Genomic DNA, 17912 nt, shown 5'->3' with positions numbered 1-17912 from the left:
GTGCTTACCCTCAGGAATAAATAGGAGTCCCAGATTCCCATGCCCAAGACTGCTTTCCAGAATAAAAAACGAATGAATGTTTTTTAACCCCTTATTGTTTCTTTCCCCCATCAATTACAAAAATAATCCCTGTTTGTTATAAAAACTCAAACGCCAGGGGGCAGGTGGGTAGAGGGAAGGGGATTGGTGGGATTACACCAGCGGTGTATCTTACAAGGGTGTATGTGAAACTTGGTAAACGGTCTGTGAAGCTAGTGAATGATGCCCCATGAATACATCAATGTACACAGCTATGATTTAATAAAAATAAAATAAAATAAAAAAAACTCAAACGCCGAGCTACCAACTTAGAGAGTAAAATCCTTTGACATCCCAGCTTCCAACAATAGCCACTATTAACAGTTTATTAATAAATCAAGAAAGAAAAGTTTTATTTCACCAGTTTTTATCTAATAAAAATGTGTAGAACCAAGGCCCAGTGGCAGATGACAGACCGTGGGTTTCCAAAATGGTGGCAGCAATGGATGTGGAATTCAATTACCAGGCAGCCGATGGGTAAGACTAGCTCCATAATTTGAAGGACACAGCAAAGCAAAAATATTGGGCCTCTTGTTCACAAATTAGTAAGAATTTCAGAATGATGACAGGAGAGCATTGACCCAAGCACACAAGGTACTTTTTTTTTTTGCAATTTTTGGCCAGGGCTGGGTTTGAACCTGCCACCTCCAGCATATGGGGCTGGTGCCCTACTCCTTTGAGCCACAGGCACCACCGTGCACAGGGTGCTTTCAAGAAGGGGACCAAGTAACTACACAGATCAATTCCAGTGAAGCAGGCCCTGCCAATGCCATTAATTTAATTGTATGCCTACCGAGAGTTTATTTTATATTTTTAAGGTTTCTATTGTCTTTGCCCTTAAAACCATTTACTGTTTTCTAAAAATGTTAAAATTTCTTTAAGAAATAAATAGATAGAATAGCAATAATACAAGGAAGACATTTTTAAAACACTGTCTTTTAGCTTGAACTTCATTAAGTTTTATGTTTTCTGACATTTTCCAGTTGAAATGAATTGGCTATGCAGCTAATATTGTAAAAATACAATACATTCTGGAATATCGGGTTAGCAAAAAATAAAATCTTAAGCTCCATTTTATATCCAGCAAACTACATCTGAGATTATTTACAACATGAGATACTTTTTCTGGGATAGACTTTCTAATATGCTTTCGATTTCTTAAAAAGAGCCTTCTTCCCCATATTCCCAGTCAGCCATCACTAAAAAGATTTCCCTCAAAAAGGGAAAAGAAAACCTTATCACTTGGCAGATTAAACTGGATAAAATTAAGAATTCTCTTTAGTCCCTTTAAAGTACAATGAGTTCAATTTACAACACAGAATTTCTATGTAAAGTCATCCTAAATGTATTTAAGTGTATTTCCATGTTCAGCATGAGCTGTGTCATGCGTAAGAATAGCGTGATCTTTTATACACGGTGAGAATACCGAGGATTCCTTCTTAACTGCTATAAAAGGCTCACAAAAGCCACCAAAAGGCTGGACCACATTCCCTGGCAATTATCGGTATGAGGAGAAGATAGGATCAAGACACAGAAAGAGGGGAAAGTGATTCATAAATGGCCTTGACTACAAACCAGCCTGTTCGATTAAGAGGAACAGCTGCAGAATCTCATCTTCCCTAAGCCAAGGAGAATCAGTGCTGTTTCTGAGGTTTACCCTTCGATAGCTCGCCACACTGTCCTGAAATTCCCCAGCCTTTCAGTCCTGGAGAGACCAGAATAGCTCCCCTTGCCCAAGCCCACATTCTGAAGGACACGTCTCAGAGCCCTCAAGAGTTTATTCACACTTCCCTTGGTGTCCCTTGTGGTCCCTCAGTGAATTCTGCTTAAACAGAACTGTCACATTTCCTGGCAGAAGTCAGAAATCGAGGACAAAAAGGGAGGCCGGTCCATGACCGATCAGCCTGATCTCCTTCACGAGACCCAGGAATGTCCTGAGACACACAGATACTGTCCATTCCAGATGGAGAAGAAAATAATGATTCACATTTCTTAAGAACCTACTGTGCATCAGAGCCTACTGCAGCCACGCTGTGTGGGTTTTTATTAACCCACCCCAGACCCTAACAATTTGCAGAGAAGGAATGATCTGACCACAGCTATTAAGGTAATTTGTTCAAGTCACACAGCCACAAATTGGCAAGGGTGGGCTTCAAATACGTGTCAAACAAACTCCCCAAACCCTTAATCTGTCCATTTCATGAGTTATGAAACCAGATGTGTAGGCTATAAGGCAGGTGTTGTCTCCAGAGAATTTTAAAACAATAAAACCACTAAAAGTCAATTGCTTGTTCTCACCAAGCATCAGCAGTTCTAAAGGACTTCAGTGAGAGTGACTCCTTCTCAAAAAATGATTATTTTGTTGGTTTAGTTTCTAAATGATCATTGCAGCTGCTACAGAGTTTGAGTAAGATACACGGAAGATTCAAATCAGCATACGTGTAATGACTTATCCTTCCATCAGCATGGTATTTTACAAGAAAATTATTTGGAGTACTCCCCCACAAAATCAGCCTCACTCATTGATTCAAAATTAAATTCACTTTTGTTCAGAATCTTTCCATTCCACTTCGGACACAATGTCTCCCATTCCTGCAGTACTACATGTTGTTAGGATTAAACATATTTGAAATAAACAGTAAAAGCACAATAATTGTAAAAATGAAAAAAAAAGAACAAATTTTAATTCAGATGTGAAATATTTTGTTGAATGAGTAGTATCTTTAAAAGTTACATGTATTCTCTTTTAATTATTCATTGTTTATAACTAAAGAAAAAATCAAGAAAGTAATGACAGCTGATGACATGATTTTTACCAAAAATAATTTTGTCATATAGAGCATAGCAATGTGAAAAATGGTCTCTTCCATGTATCAGACCCACTAGGTGAGCCTCTGCAGTATTCATCAAACCAATTCAATCCACAGAAGGAACCAGTGGCCTGCTAGAGCCTGGGAAAACCACTGTGTGACTTGGCCAAGAGTCCAGCTTTTTGTCCACAATAGTGAAATGCTAAAACCAGCCCACTTTTCAGCAAAGCTCCCCTTCTGTTCTCTCCCTGTAAGTAAATAACATCCTTTCAAAGGGTTTTGTGACTCTCTACAATAATCCCTATCTTTGACAAAAACATGTATTACTGTCTGTAAAAATTGTTGGCTTTTCTTCAGATTTAAATACTCCCAAATTTTTCTCAAATATAAAAGGCCATCAAATTTCCTATCTCAGGGAGTGGTGGCAGCAAAATTTACAAGTCTCTCCCTAAACCTCTATTCTGTCCCCATCCCACCCCCCACCCGCTCTCCACTGGGCTTTTTTCAAGCCTTCTGTAATCTGACATCTAATGGATCTTTCCTCCAATCAATCAATTCTCAGAGCCAAGATTAGACATTTCTTAAAGACAAGACCCATCACCATATGTCTGAATCTCCTTCCACCCCTCTTTTCTTACACAGTCCTGCACACATTATAAAAGCCAGTGGTGTATTTTGTCTAACAAATAGTAATACAGTGCTTACTATAAGTCAAAGAGTAGAACATAAATTTATTGTTGGAGGTGCAAATTTAAATAACAAAGTATTAATTTTATACATATTAAAGTACCAAACCTAAACATACAACTACATATAACTCAGCAATCACACTCTTGGATATTTGTCCCACAGATGTCAAAACTTAGACTGACACAAAAACCCATACACAAATGTTTATAGCAGCTTTATCTGTAATAGCCCCACACTGGAAAGACCCCAGATGTCCTTCAACAGGTGCATGGTTAAACAAACTGTGGTACACACATGCCATGGAATATTATTCAGCAAGAAAAGGAATGCACTACTTATATGCTCAGCCCCCAAGAAATTGTGCTGAGTGAAAGGCTAATCCTAAAAGGTTATGAACTGTGTGACTCCACTTTAATAGCATTTTTGAAATGACAAAATCTTGGAAATGGAGAACAGATTCGTCCTTGCCAGGAAATTCAGGGCAGGGAGGAAGGCTGGGGTGCCTATATAAGGCCACCCGGGGGGTCCTTGTGGTGATGGGATTGTTCGTCCTGCTGACTATTATACTGGAAATACGAAGCTACATGTGTGGTAAAATTGTAGAACACAAATGAGGACAAGTAAACTGGGGAAATCTGAGTAAGATAGGTAGAGCATATGGATGTTAATACCTTGGTTGTGAACTGTAGTTTGCGAGGATTACCACTAGAGCTGCTAGATCTATGAATACACGTACATGGGAACGCTCTGTGTCACTTACTTTTTTAAAGTTTTCTTTTATTTTTAATTGACACATTCTAAATTATTTCTTACAACTGCATCTGAATCTCCAATTATTCCAACAAAAATTTCAGTTAAAGAAGCCAATAACAAAAAATACCTCGGAAACGCCTAATATTTATTAAATAAATATTTATATGGTTCTCACTAATCGCTAGGTACCATTTTAAGCACCTTTAAATGTTAACTCATTGACCCCTCCTAACAATCATGTGGCATGTACTATTATAATTCCCATTTTACAGATGAAGAAACTGAGGTATAGAGAGGTTTCAGTAACTTGTCCGAAGGGCACACAGCGAGTAAGTAAAGGAACCTGACTTCAATGCTAATGATCTGGGTCCAGAACTCTCCCTTCTGAGATCTCTGCATTTTATCTTTTTTTTTTTTTTTTGATTTTTTTTTTTTGGCCGGGGCTAGGTTTGAACCCGCCACCTCCAGCATATGGGACCGCGCCCTACTCCTTGAGCCACAGGCACCGCCCTGCATTTTATCTTTTAAGGCTGAGAGTGGACAGGCATTTGAGGCTCTAAATCCTGACAGCAGCTCTTCTAGAAAGTTCCTCAAATCCAGACAAATGTATGACAAATCTTTCCTATCTTAAAACCAATCACAAACTTCATTCACATGCCCTCTACATCTAAGGAAGTAAACAGAATGACTGGATTCTAATGTAAAATCTTCTAGAGGCGGTGGGGTGGGGTGGGGGGGATGCACACTCTTAACACTTGAGAGCAACTTGCCACTTCCGCCAGCTGGAGAGCATAGAGAGGAGCTGGGCACGTTCAAGACCACACTTCAGAGGGACAAGTGAGGAGCCACAGAAGGCAAAATGCATCTGGAAGTGGATAAAAAGGGAAACTGAGTCTGGCTTTAACAAGACCTCATCCTGCTTCACCTGAAGTCTGTATCTTGTCCAGCTCTCTCTCGGGTGGCCTCCCATTAGCTCTCCACCTTATCAGCTTCAAGCCCACAGGCTCTTATAAACAGGAGCCAGTATGAACTCCAGAGACTGAAGCTCAGACCATATGTGGCATTCCAGGTTGAAGGCCTATAGCAAGGCAATCTGGCCGGGGAGATTTTCAGATTATCAACTAAGAAAGGCAGGAATATCATGGCCTCTGTGGGTGGAGATAGGAGCATCCATCAAAACGACAGCTACCATGAAATCCCCGTCTCCCTTTCCACTGGAATGGTGTGGCACTGGGATATGTGTGTAGTAGGCGTGTGTGTGGACATGCATGTATCCAACAAAGATGATTTTAGCAGAAAATCATACCCCAAGAATAATCAAAAGAGAGCTAGACCCACACTTTGCAAGGGACAAACTCCCAACCACTGCAACTTAACACCGCAGAGAGACCTCTGGCTTGCGCAGTTTCCACCGGGGTAAATGGTGTGAACAGCATGTCTCCGTGGTCCGGGCTGATGCAACTAAGGACAAAGGGAGCAGATACCACGGAGCAGTGGCCAGACTTTACCAGTTTTGAAGGCAGACACTCTTACAGATTGTCTGTGAAGCTTTGGCTCACTGATTGAAAATTAAGCCCAACTGTGAACTCTGGGCTGGAAGAAATTAGCGGAAATATAATTCTTCACAAGTTATAATTTTGAGAAAGAATCATTAGGGGTGAAGTTGAGAAGTGTCACCAGATAGCCCAAATCAGATTCCACATCTAATTGACATTTCCTTTGCAACAAATGTCAGAAAATTTCTACCCCAGATAAAACAGAGGCAAAAAGGGGTGTTAGGAGGTGTGCCACACCCACACTTTCTGCTCTGATTGCAAGTACGTGACCCGAGGGCCTATGCCACTATCCTGTGATGAGAAGGCCACAACATGAGAACAGAAACATCATGAACACGGCAAGGTGAAGGAACGGAAAGATGCTCGGTCCCCCAGAGCACCACCAAACCATACCTGGGCTATCTGTCTCCAGATTTATGATATATGTGCCTCTGGTTTAAGCTACTGACAGTTGAGTTTTCTGCTGGCAGCCAAACATTTCTTTAAAAAAAAAAAAAATGCAGATTGATATGAGGGTACAAATGTTTAGGTTACATCGTTTTCATTTATAAGGTAAAGTACACGTTGTACTTGAGCCCTTCACCCAAGGGGCATGCTGAACCCCCTCACATTGTGTACAGGAGGTGAGATCCCGCCAATCACGTCTTAATTGGTACAGCTCCCCGTGATGACCTTGTTCTACTATCGTACGTACTACTAAATCTGAAGCATGTAGCACCTATAGAGCCAGCCAGCCTCGTCACCTGGAAGTCTGATGTCAAGCACAACAGATGAGCACAGGACACAGAAATGGGACAAGGGAGGAATACAGTAGCCCCCCTTATCGGAGGTTTTGATTTTCAAGGTTTCAGCTTGAAATAAGCCAATAAACTTTAGACTGAAAATATTAAACGGAAAATTCCAGGAGTCAATAATTCAGAAGTTTTAAAGCTATGCCATTGTGTGCCATTCCGAGTACTGTGATGAAATCTTGCCCCGTCCTGTGCTGCTCACCTGGGATATGACTCACCCCTTTGTCCAGTGCGTCCCTGCTGCCTGGTCTCTGACCTGGAGCCACGTGGTAGTCGTCTCAGCAATCAGATGGACTGCTGAGGTATCCCAGCGCTAGGTTCACACCACGCTCATGTTACCTCATAATGGCTCTAAAGCACAAGACTGCCACGCCTAATTTATAAATTAAACCCCACGATAGGTACTCATGTATAGGAAAAAACATAGTATATATGGGATTTGGTTCTATCTGCAGCTTTAGACATCCACTGAGGGTCTTGCATAGGGTACCACTGTGTACAGGGAAGAGAGACAAGAAATAAGGGCCCTTTAAGAACATGCTTTTCTCAAGGGATGCCCTCTCTCATGTTTTACAAAATCAGCATGTCCTGAGGAAAAAAGCCACCATGTGTGGGATTGCCGTCATCACGTGGATCTGGGAAGGCTAAGTCCCTCAGTGGAGCCCCTCATCTCACATGGCGCAGATGTGTGAATGACCAATGGCTTCTTGCATTGCTTGTGCATGACTTGGCTGGCCGGAGCATATTTTCATTAGCTTAGGTCCTGACATTCTATCATGTTCCCTGTCAAGAGGCCAAGTAGTTCTTGGAACCCTGCACGCTAAGTGACATATAACAGAAGCCTAGCAAGTGAGACGGCTCTTTGCCAAGTGCCCTTAAGTTAAAGGCTCTTATTACCCCTCCCACCTCCGTGGCAGTGGTCTGGCTGGCTGGGCTGGGAGCAGATGTCTACCAAAGAAAGGTCATCATCGGTTGCCAACATCCAAGGGGACTAGATGTTGGGACTATTTCCAAGTCAGTTGCCTTTAGCAATCTGTATCACTGAGTCAGAACTAAAACTAGGACAGAACTGGGTGCCCCAGAGCCTCTGGGAGCATGGCAGAAGGCTGAGGGAATGGCCGTCAGAATGCCACCTTCCCCTTCCATCTGCACGCTGCCTCCTGTGAGCCTTCTGCCACCCAAGAGACGCTCTGTCAGGCTGTAAGGGGAGAAGTTCAGAGGCCACCTCACATGACACTATCCGGAATGCCTGTGGCCTGGCAGCCGGAGTCTCTGCACCCTTCTTGCAGGGTGTCAACACTCGTGCAAGGATGCTGGGTCCTCAAGGACAGGCAGGGTTCCTGCCAGGCTCCTGCCATTGACGCTGCCTCCCGGGGCTTCCTCTGGTCTCCCTAGGAGCCGCCATCTGCAGCCTCATCTCCTACGGCCCCTTCCCTCCCAGCTCATCCCCTGCCTGCCTTCTGCTCAGAACCATCAGCTGCCTGCCTTCTGCTCAGAACCATGCGGGGCCTCACAGAGCAACATCAAGAAGTCTGTGGATGTCCCTGCTCACAGGGCAGCCATTTCTAGTTAAAGAAACAGGCCTTTCTTTTTTTCCAATGGGAAGTAATCAGTGACTCAGAATTGATTGTGTGATGGCAAGGGAAATGCATTGATAGGAGTCCAGTGGAGGGAGACGTCAGCAGAGAAAGGGTTGGTCAGCAAAGGCTTCTTGGAGGAGGTGGGTCTTGAGCTAAGGTGTGAGGGTCAGATGGAGAGGAAGGAGGAGGAGGACATTGGAAGTGTGACAGTTCTATGGGACAAGGTGGGCACAGGGGCTGGAAACTGCTAGCATGGGTGGCATCCTTGGGGGCAGCGAGAAGTGAACTCACAGTGGCAGGACTGTGCCACACTTCCGGTTACATCCATGGCAAACTAACAAAGCATCAGTCCTTCTGTCAGGGGACACCTCTGTACCCCAATACTTGGCCTGGGCCTGACTCATAGTCAGTGCTTGATACATGTTGATGACTGAGGAAAGAAAGATATTAAGCATCCTGAGCCGTGCTGGAGGCCCAAACCAAAAAAGAAAACACTATTTAAAGGCAGGGACTTTGCCCACGAGGGCCCGTACAGCCAGCGCAGCTGTGGAAGAGGGCGCGGGAGGAGCAGCCAGGACTGAGGACGAGGGGTGCCCCATCCCGGGAGACGGCACTTACTGACAGCAGCCCAGGCCGACGCTAAGGCCCATGGGCCCACCGCTGCCGAAGCTTTGGTTGTTATGTTTTAAAAGCTAGCAATGAACTTTAAAAAAAATTACTACACAGACCAAACAAACCCATCACCTGATGCCACATTCAGCCTGTTAGCAATCTTGGGCTACACAAGATACATTTTTTTGTTCAAGAAGTTTAGAATCTAAAACAGTGGTTCTCAACCTGTGAGTCACAACCCCTTTGGGGGTAGAACAACCCTTTCACAGGGGTCGCCTAAATACATCCTGCATATCAGATATTTACATTACGATTCATAACAGTAGCAAAATTACAGTTATGCAGTAGCAATGAAAATAATTTTATGGTTTGGGGTCACCACAACATGAGGAACTATATTAAAGGGTCGTGGCATTAGGAAGGTTGAGAACCATTGATCTAAAACAAGGCCGGGTGCAGTTGCTCACATTTATAATCCTAGCACTCTGGGAGGCCAAGGCGGGTGGATTGCCTGACCTCAGGAGTTCGAGACCCCGCGTGAGCTACAGCGAGACCCCCATCTCTAAAAAAATAGCGGAGCATTGAGGTGGGTGCCTATAGTCCCAGATACTTGGGAGGCTGAGGCAAGAGAATCGCTTAAGCCCAAGAGTTTGAGGTTGCTGTGAGCTGTGACACCACAGCACTCTACCAACGGTGACAAAATGAGACTCTGTCTCAAAAAAAAGAATCTAAAACAATCCCCAACAAAATTCTCCATAGTGGCAGAGTGTTAATGGGGGCCACCTCTGGTGGCAGGGACATGTGGACTGGAAGGGGCAAGGGGAGCTTTCTAGGGGGCTGGACATGTCTTATGTTTTTATCTGTCTGGTGGTGACATAGATGTGAGGACACATTTAAAAATTCACCAAGCTGTAAACTTAGGAGTTGTGTACTTTAAAAGTAAAAAGAATCTCCCAAGCTGGATAAAGCACTTGCTAGTGTGCACTTCACTTTAAGCAGTGCTGCCATCCCCAGGGCTGAGCCTCAGTGCTCACCACCTTCTCCCCCACCATCATCACTTCCGTGTCTGCCTCTCTGGAGCTCCTGTAGCCCTGGGGACAGGACCACACACTGTTGGCACCAGTGCTGGCCTAGCACACAGTGAGCATGTCAGATGCCGGACATGATAGCTCAATCTCCTCTGGCAATCAGCAAATAGAAGGACACTTCCCACCCCACCCCATCTCTATTTCCCTAGAAGTAACTGAGCACAGAATTTGGAAACATGAGATCTGGAGGGGAAAAAAAAACAGGGGGCTAGCAGAATCCTGGGTCAGAAGGCAAGGAGGCCGGAGGGGAGGGAGTAATGTGCATCTAGGGATTTAAAATGCAATTCTCTTGCAACCAGAGCAGCGGTTCTCAACCTGTGGGTCACGACCTCTTTGTAATAATGAAAATACATCCTGCATATCAGATATTTACATTATGATTCATAACAGTAGCAAAATTACAGTTATGAAGTAGCAATGAAAATAAGTTTATGGTTGGGGGTCACCACAACATCAGGAACTGTATTAAAGGGTCATGGCATTAGGAGGCATTAGGAAGGTTGAGAACCACAGAGCTATGGTGACTTCCTACCAAGGAGAGGAAATGAGTGTATGTGTGGTTCTTAAATCATCTCGCTGACCAAAAAATCTCTAGGCCAGTGGTGCTCCAACTTCAGTAGACATCAGAATCACACGATGTTTTGTTAAAAATAGATTCCTTGGCCTACCCCCAGAGATGCCATGAGTCGGTCTGGAACAGGGCCTGAAAATTTGCATTCCGAACTAGCTCCCATGTGATGCCTGTGCTGCTGTTCCAGGGACCCCGCTCCCCAAACCCGGCTGTAGCATGGGCCAGATAAGACCACTAATAGGAAGCATGGGACTTCACAACACATGTGTGTTCTTTCACTGGGCCTCTTAACAAACTTTTACTACATTTGTACTGTGCGCACAACCACCGAAACGATGCAGACATAATTAGAACCAGCAGTCTCGTCCTTACCTTCGCTCACCAGAAAACAGATTGCTACTTCTCAGTGCCCTTCACAAGATTTGCTGTTGAAGCAGAAAGTGACACCCACTTTCAGCCACTCCCCGGTGCTCAAATGATCTCAGATTCTAACTCATGACTCTGAGAATAAAGTCTTCGAAGTCCACTCCCATCATCAAACACCTCTGTTTCTCCAAGTGTCTCTGATTAAATGAGTCATGTTCCTGGACCTCCCTTTAATACATCATCTCCTTTCCTTAACCAGCAGAGGGGACTGCCTGTGGGTTTTGTGCTCAGGGTTGGACAGGAAGCAGATGAATTTCTCTGAAGACCAAGCCAGCAAAGGGTCCTCAGGAGAGTCAGAGGACCAAGGCAGCTTTCCAGCAGACAACACACTGCTCTGAAATAGCACCTTTCCCATCCCAGGCAGCAGCCGCCTCCCGACATATTCAGTTACAAGTGAGTGCCTGGGCAGACTAATGGCCCATGCTATGGAACGCCTGGGCAGCAAGCGGTTGGATTATTTATGCCCTCTGCACCTGTGGGAGTCCAGATTTAATTATTTATTTCATGAAAAATTCCTAATCCTTGGCTTCCAGTCTGCAGATGAATAAACACCTCAGTTAAACCATGGGGGACTTTTAGTCACCAGTTAGCAGGGGCTAGACAACTGAAGAGTTTCTGCACCCCAGGCTGCCCAAAGGTAGCCTACCAAAACTCAATCGGTGTGGAAGAGTTTTAAGAACCTTTTCAAGTGACAACACCTGAAAAACCTTAGTTCTGCCCTCAGTGAAAATGTAATTCAAAAGGTAAGCAAGGTGCAAGCTTTAGGCCATAGACATGATGTCCAGTTAGTACATCTCTCCTCACACATCTGACTTGCCCCTGGAGGCCACCAGCCCGATTACTCCAATTCCTTCCTAAATTTAGGTAGAGTGTATTTCAAAATTGTTAGCACTCTCCAGTTAAATGTCAGGCAGCTCCTCTTGGTGTCTGATTAAAATACAATACTAAGGTCTGTTCTCATTGAACTAGTTGCCTTCTTGTGGTTAAAATGCAGTTTGCTGTGTCAACAGGCCCCTGGTTTGGAAATTACTTTTTTAACCCAAACCATCATCAGCTGTTCAACTCAAGCAGCGCTAGTCAGAATTCACCTCAACGCTTCCCCACTTGTCTTTCCCTGCATTAGTAACTTGACTCCAATCTCCTGGTGCAGTGAAGTGGTTAGATTCCCATTTTACACCATATTTCCTTCTGTGGAGAGAGTACCAGCGTTCATGTACAATTCTGGAAGGCTTCCAAAGCCCTGCACCGTTTTACCTACTGCTACTTCATCGTTCCCTTCTGCTCCTCAAGCTCCTGACATAAGGGCCAAGCCAGCCCCAGTAAAGATGACAATGCCTGAGAATGGATTTACTCCTCTAAATAGAATAAAAAGCCTGTAAACATCGCAGTGAGGATGACAGAATCGTCTTCTTTGGCCCAGGCCACCTTTGGGATCTGTTTTCATTCCTTAGTTCTCTGTTTTATGTGCTTCTGTGTTTTGCCTTGTTAGGGTGCCTGTGGTTACAAGAGGGCCTGCCACATGGCAAGTCTCGATACATACTTCCTTGCAGGAATGACTTTCTACTAGAAAACACAGGGGACCATCACAAAGCTCTCGTGCCTCAGAGATGCTGGTTGCTTCTCTTAGCTCTGCCTGACGCAGTTGCTGATAAGAAATTTGAGATATTTAAACTTGAACCAAATATGTCCCTGGTTCGTTCTGTTGTACAAATTAAAGGAGCTAAAGACCATATTAAAATGAAGTCAGTTTTATCAAGAGTGAGGATTAACTATCAGTCAATAATGACATTTTACCAAAAACTCCACAAAGGTCCTATAATCTGAACTATGCCACTGGCATGTAGGAGTCATTTGTATATAGCCTGCCAATCTTATATGCACTTTCTCATTTTAATGAGTCACAAGGTACACATATTTTATTAAATATATGTCAAAAACAGAGCACATGTCAATAATGATATATACAAATAAAACCTTCGTGTTCCTTTGTACTTTGTAAAGAAATAAGATGTCATTTAAATGAGAGTTTCACTCTTAGACAAGAAAGTGATTCATTAAAACAGACAGTAGTAACCAATTTGCCAACATAATACTGGAAGTTCTAAACAGAGCAATTGGACAAGAAAAAAATAAAAGGCATTCAAATTAGAAAGGAAGAAGTAAAATTATTTCTGTTCACAAATGACACAATCTTATATGCAGAAAACCCTAAACACACACTCACAAACCTGTTAAAGCAAATAAACAAATAGCAAAGATGCCGGATGCAAAATCAACTCATAAAACCAGTTATAGCGGGCGGCACTTGTGGCTTAGTGAATAGGGCGCCGGCCCCATATACCGAGGGTGGTGGGTTCAAACCCAGCCCCGGCCGAACTGCAACAAAAAAATAGCTGGGCATTGTGGTGGGTGCCCGTAGTCCCAGCTGCTCCGGAGGCTGAGGCAAGAGAATCACATAAGCCCAAAAGCTGGAAGTTGCTGTGAGCCGTGTGACGCCACAGCACTCTACCAAGGGCAGTAAAGTGAGACTCTGTCTCTACAAAAAAAAAAAAGGTATAGCTTTAAACACTAGCAATCAACAATCTATAAAGAAGATTATAAAAATAATTCCAGTTATAATAGCTTCAAAAAGAATAAAATACTTGGGTAAAACTTAACCAAGGAGATGAAAAACATGGACACTGAAAAATACAAAGCATTCCCTAAAAAAATTAAGACATAAGTGGAAAGACTTTTTATGTTCATTAAAACTCTTAATAATACAGATTTGATGTTCTCTCTCTCAAAATCCAAGTGACATCTTTTGCAAAAATAGAAAAATTTATCCTAAAATTAATATGGAATCTAAAGGAACAAATCTGAAATTGCAAAACTATTCTCACATATATGTTCGATTTATTTTCATTAAGAATAACCAGACTAGGGCAGCCCTTGTGGCTCAAGGAGTAGAGCGTCAGCCCTATATGTCAGAGGTGGTGGGTTCAAACCCACCCTTGGCCAAAACTTAAAAAAAAAAAAAAAAAAAAAAGAATAACCAGACTATTCAATGGGGGAAAGGAGAGTCTTTTTTTAATAAATGGTGCTGGGAAAACAGGTATTCATATGCAAAAGGATGACATTGGACCTTTCTTTACCATACATGATACACAAAGTTCAACTCAAAATGGATCAAAGATTTAAACTTAAGAACACTACAAAACACTTAGAAGATGGCTCAGCGCCTGTGGCTCAAGCACCTAAGGCACCAGCCACATATACCTGAGCTGGCGAGTTTGAATCCAGCCCGGGCCCACCAAATAACAATGACGGCTATAACCAAAAAATAGCCAGACACTGTGGCTGGTGCCTGTAGTCCCAGCTACTTGGGAGGCAGAGGTAGGAGAATCGCTTGAGCCAAGAGTTGGAGGTTGCTGTGAGCTGTGATGCCACAGCACTCTATCCAGGGTGACAGCTTGAGGCTCTGTCTAAAAAAAAAAAAAAAAAACAGAAGAAAACATAGGGGGAAAGCTTCATATCATTGGATTTGGCAATAACTTGTTGCATACGAGACCAAAAGAAAAAACAGATAAGCTGAACTTCATCAAAATTAAAAATGTTTGGGGTGGCACCTGTGGCTAAAAGGAGTAGGGCACCAGCCCCATATGCCAGAGGTGGTGGGTTCAAACCCAGCCCCAGCCAAAAACTGCAAAAAACAAACAAAAACAAAAAAAATTAAAAATGTTTGAGCAAAGGATGCTGTCAAGGGAGTAAAAAGACAACCACAGGTCAGAAAAAAGTATGTGCAAATCATACAGCTGACAAGGGGTTAATATCCAGCATATGTAAAGAAATCCTACAAGTCAACAACAAAAATAATCCAATTCAAAAGGAGGCAAAGGACTTAGAAAGGTTCTGCATCTTGAGTCTATCAATGCCAATATCCTGGTCATGAAATCGGATTTTAATATTCAAGCTGCCCCCACTGAGGGAAGGAATGTGGGTAAAAGGAGCACAGAGTCCCTCTGTATTATTTCATACATGTGAATCTATTACAATCATTTCAAAATACAAAGTTTAATTTTACACATAATCCAACTCTTGTACTCCTTTGGGTGAAGAGAATACAAGCACTCTCTATACTTTTTTTGCAGCTTTTTACTAAAACTAAAATAACTCCAAAATAAAAGTTAATTTTTTTAAATGTAGGGTTGGAAGAGAGACATTTGATAATGTACCAGGTAGTTAACTGGAACTGCTTTACTTTTCAGATAAAAATCATATCAATCTAAGCAATACAAAATTGGGGACATAATTCATAAATAATTATGTTGTGGTGTAAGTCCAAATTCCTTGGGGCGAGATTTGTTTTGGAATTGAGAATCTTCTTTTTACTTGACAAAATAAGTAAGATGGATGTGCCGTATACTAACCTCCAGTGGGGTCCAGGGGCAGGATCTTATATCACACATATGAACATTCCTTGAGCAGAAAACCTAAGTAGTCACTGGGTGGGGTAAAGAAAAGGCTGCAAACAGCCTCTCAACCTTTCAAGTCAGAGTTTGTCATCCAATATGTTTTTGAGACAGAGTCTCACTCTTTTGACCCGGCTACAGTGTGATGGCATTAGCTTAGCTCATGGCAACCTCAAACTCCTGGGTTCTAGTGATCCTCCTTCCAAGTCACAGGGACTACAGGTGCCGGCCAAAACACCCAGCCAATTTTTCTATTTTTTTTTTTTTTGTTTGTTTGTTTTTTTGGGAGGTGGTGGGTTGTTTGTTTTTTGGATGGTTTTGCAGTTTTTGGCTGGGGCTGGGTTTGAACCCACCACCTCCGGCATATGGGGCCCTGCACCCTACTCCTTTGAGCCACAGGTGCCGCCCCCAATTTTTCTATTTTTTGTAGAGATGGGGTTTTGCTCTTGCTCTTGCTCAGGCTGGTCATGAACTCCTGAAAACAATCCTCCTGCCTCTGCCTCCTAGAGTGCTAGGATGGCAGGTGGTCTGTCATCCGCTAATTTTCCCCAAAACTTTAAGAAAATCTTTTAGTTTTTTAAGTTATTTGGATTTTGAAATTGCAAGGGATTATAGACTGGATTAATAGGATTCCCAATGAATAAAGCTTTAGACTTTTAGGGTGGCGCCTGTGGCTCAAGGAGTAGGGCGCCAGTCCCATATGCCGGAGGTGGCAGGTTCAAACCTAGCCCCAGCCAAAAACCAAAAAAAAAAAAAAAAAAAGCTTTAGACTTTTAATCTGTTAAAGTGGCAAGTTTCTAAAAAATATCACCTCAATATTTCTTTTCTTTTTTTTTTTTTTAGAGACAAGAGTCTCACTTTATCTCCCTCAGTAGAGTACTGTGGTGTCACAGCTCACAGCAAACTCCAACTCCTGGGCTTAGGCGATTCTCGTCTCAGCCTCCTGAATAGGTGGGACTACAGGCGCCCGCCACAACGCCCGGCTATTTTTTTGTTGCAGTTTGACCTGGGCTGGGCTTGAACCCACCACCCTCAGTATATGGGACGGGCACCCCATCTACTGAGCTACAGGCATGGTCCATTTCTCTCTCTTTTTTTAACATTTAAGGGTGGAACTCATGGCTTGCACAGTATGGCCAGCGACCTTAGCTAGCGCTCTACTCTCTCTAACGGGGAAGCAGCGGACTCCAAGAGACTGAACTGTATCTGCCTCTATTTCCAACAGACTCACGTTCTACTTTCACTCACAAAAAGAAGCCGGGGAAATTTTATTAGTCCTTTTTAAAAAAAAAAAAGTTACTATAAAATTATAGCAAAAAAAGGAACTTTAGTAACAGCTGGAACAACCCGCAGCGGCGGCAACAGCGGCAGGAGAAGAGGTTTCATTTAGTTGATTTTCTGTGGTTGTTGGCTGTTCGCTAGTCTCACGGTGATCGAAGCTGCACATTTTTTCGAAGGGACGGAGAAGCTGCTGGAGGTTTGGTTCTCCCGGCAGCAACCTGAGGCAAACCAAGGATCTGGGGATCTTCACACTATCCCGGGATCTGAGTGGGACATACTTTTGAAGGATGTGCAATGTTCAATCGTAAGTGTGACAAAAACTGACAAGCAGGAAGCTTATGTACTCAGTGAGAGTAGCACGTTTGTCTCCAAGAGACGTTTCATTTTGAAGACCTGTGGTACCACCCTCTTGCTGAAAGCACTGGTTCCCCTGTTGAAGCTTGCTAGGGATTACAGTGGGTTTGACTCAATTCAAAGCTTCTTTTATTCTCGTAAGAATTTCATGAAGCCTTCTCACCAAGGGTGCCCACACTGGAATTTCCAGGAAGAAATAGAATTTCTAAATGCAATTTTCCCAAATGGAGCAGCATATAGTATGGGACGTATGAATTCTGACTGTTGGTACTCATATACTCTGGATTTCCCAGAGAGTCAAGTTATCAGTCAGCCAGATCAAACCCTGGAAATTCTGATGAGTGAGCTTGACCCAGCAGTTATGGACCAGTTCTACATGAAAGATGGTGTTACTGCAAAGGATGTCACTCGTGAGAGTAGAATTCGTGACCTGATACCAGGTTCTGTCATTGAGGCCACATTGTTCAATCCTTGTGGGTATTCAATGAATGGAATGAAATCGGATGGAACTTATTGGACTATTCACGTCACTCCAGAACCAGAATTTTCTTATGTTAGCTTTGAAACAAACTTAAGTCAGACCTCCTATGATGACCTGATCAGGAAAGTTGTGGAAGTCTTCAAGCCAGGAAAATTTGTGACCACCTTGTTTGTTAATCAGAGTTCTAAGTGTCGCACAGTGCTTTCTTCACCCCAGAAGACTGAAGGCTTTAAACGTCTTGATTGTCAGAATGCTATGTTCAATGATTACAATTTTGTTTTTACCAGTTTTGCTAAGCAGCAGCAACAGCAGAGTTGATTAAGAAAAATGAAGAAAAAACACAAAAAGAGAACACATGTAGAAGGTGGTGGCTGCTTTCTAGATGTTAAT

At 43.1% G+C, this 17912-nt stretch overlaps 2 protein-coding genes across 3 annotated transcripts in view; one reads left to right on the top strand and one right to left on the bottom strand.

Annotated features, from left to right (window-relative positions):
- RBM20 (RNA binding motif protein 20) overlaps positions 1 to 17912 on the bottom strand; it is a 213455-nt gene that overhangs the window by 141715 nt on the left and 53828 nt on the right. The window lies entirely within an intron of this gene.
- Positions 509 to 17840, top strand: LOC128582547 (S-adenosylmethionine decarboxylase proenzyme-like). The gene is made up of 3 exons (XM_053586535.1): positions 509 to 555; positions 16829 to 16947; positions 17308 to 17840. Exons 1-3 carry the CDS (start codon positions 509 to 511, stop codon positions 17838 to 17840), a joined length of 699 nt encoding a protein of 232 aa, XP_053442510.1.

This window comes from Nycticebus coucang, chromosome 3, assembly GCF_027406575.1.
Source record: "Nycticebus coucang isolate mNycCou1 chromosome 3, mNycCou1.pri, whole genome shotgun sequence".
Taxonomy (NCBI): domain Eukaryota; kingdom Metazoa; phylum Chordata; class Mammalia; order Primates; family Lorisidae; genus Nycticebus; species Nycticebus coucang.
This window is presented reverse-complemented; position numbering and strand designations above follow the sequence as displayed.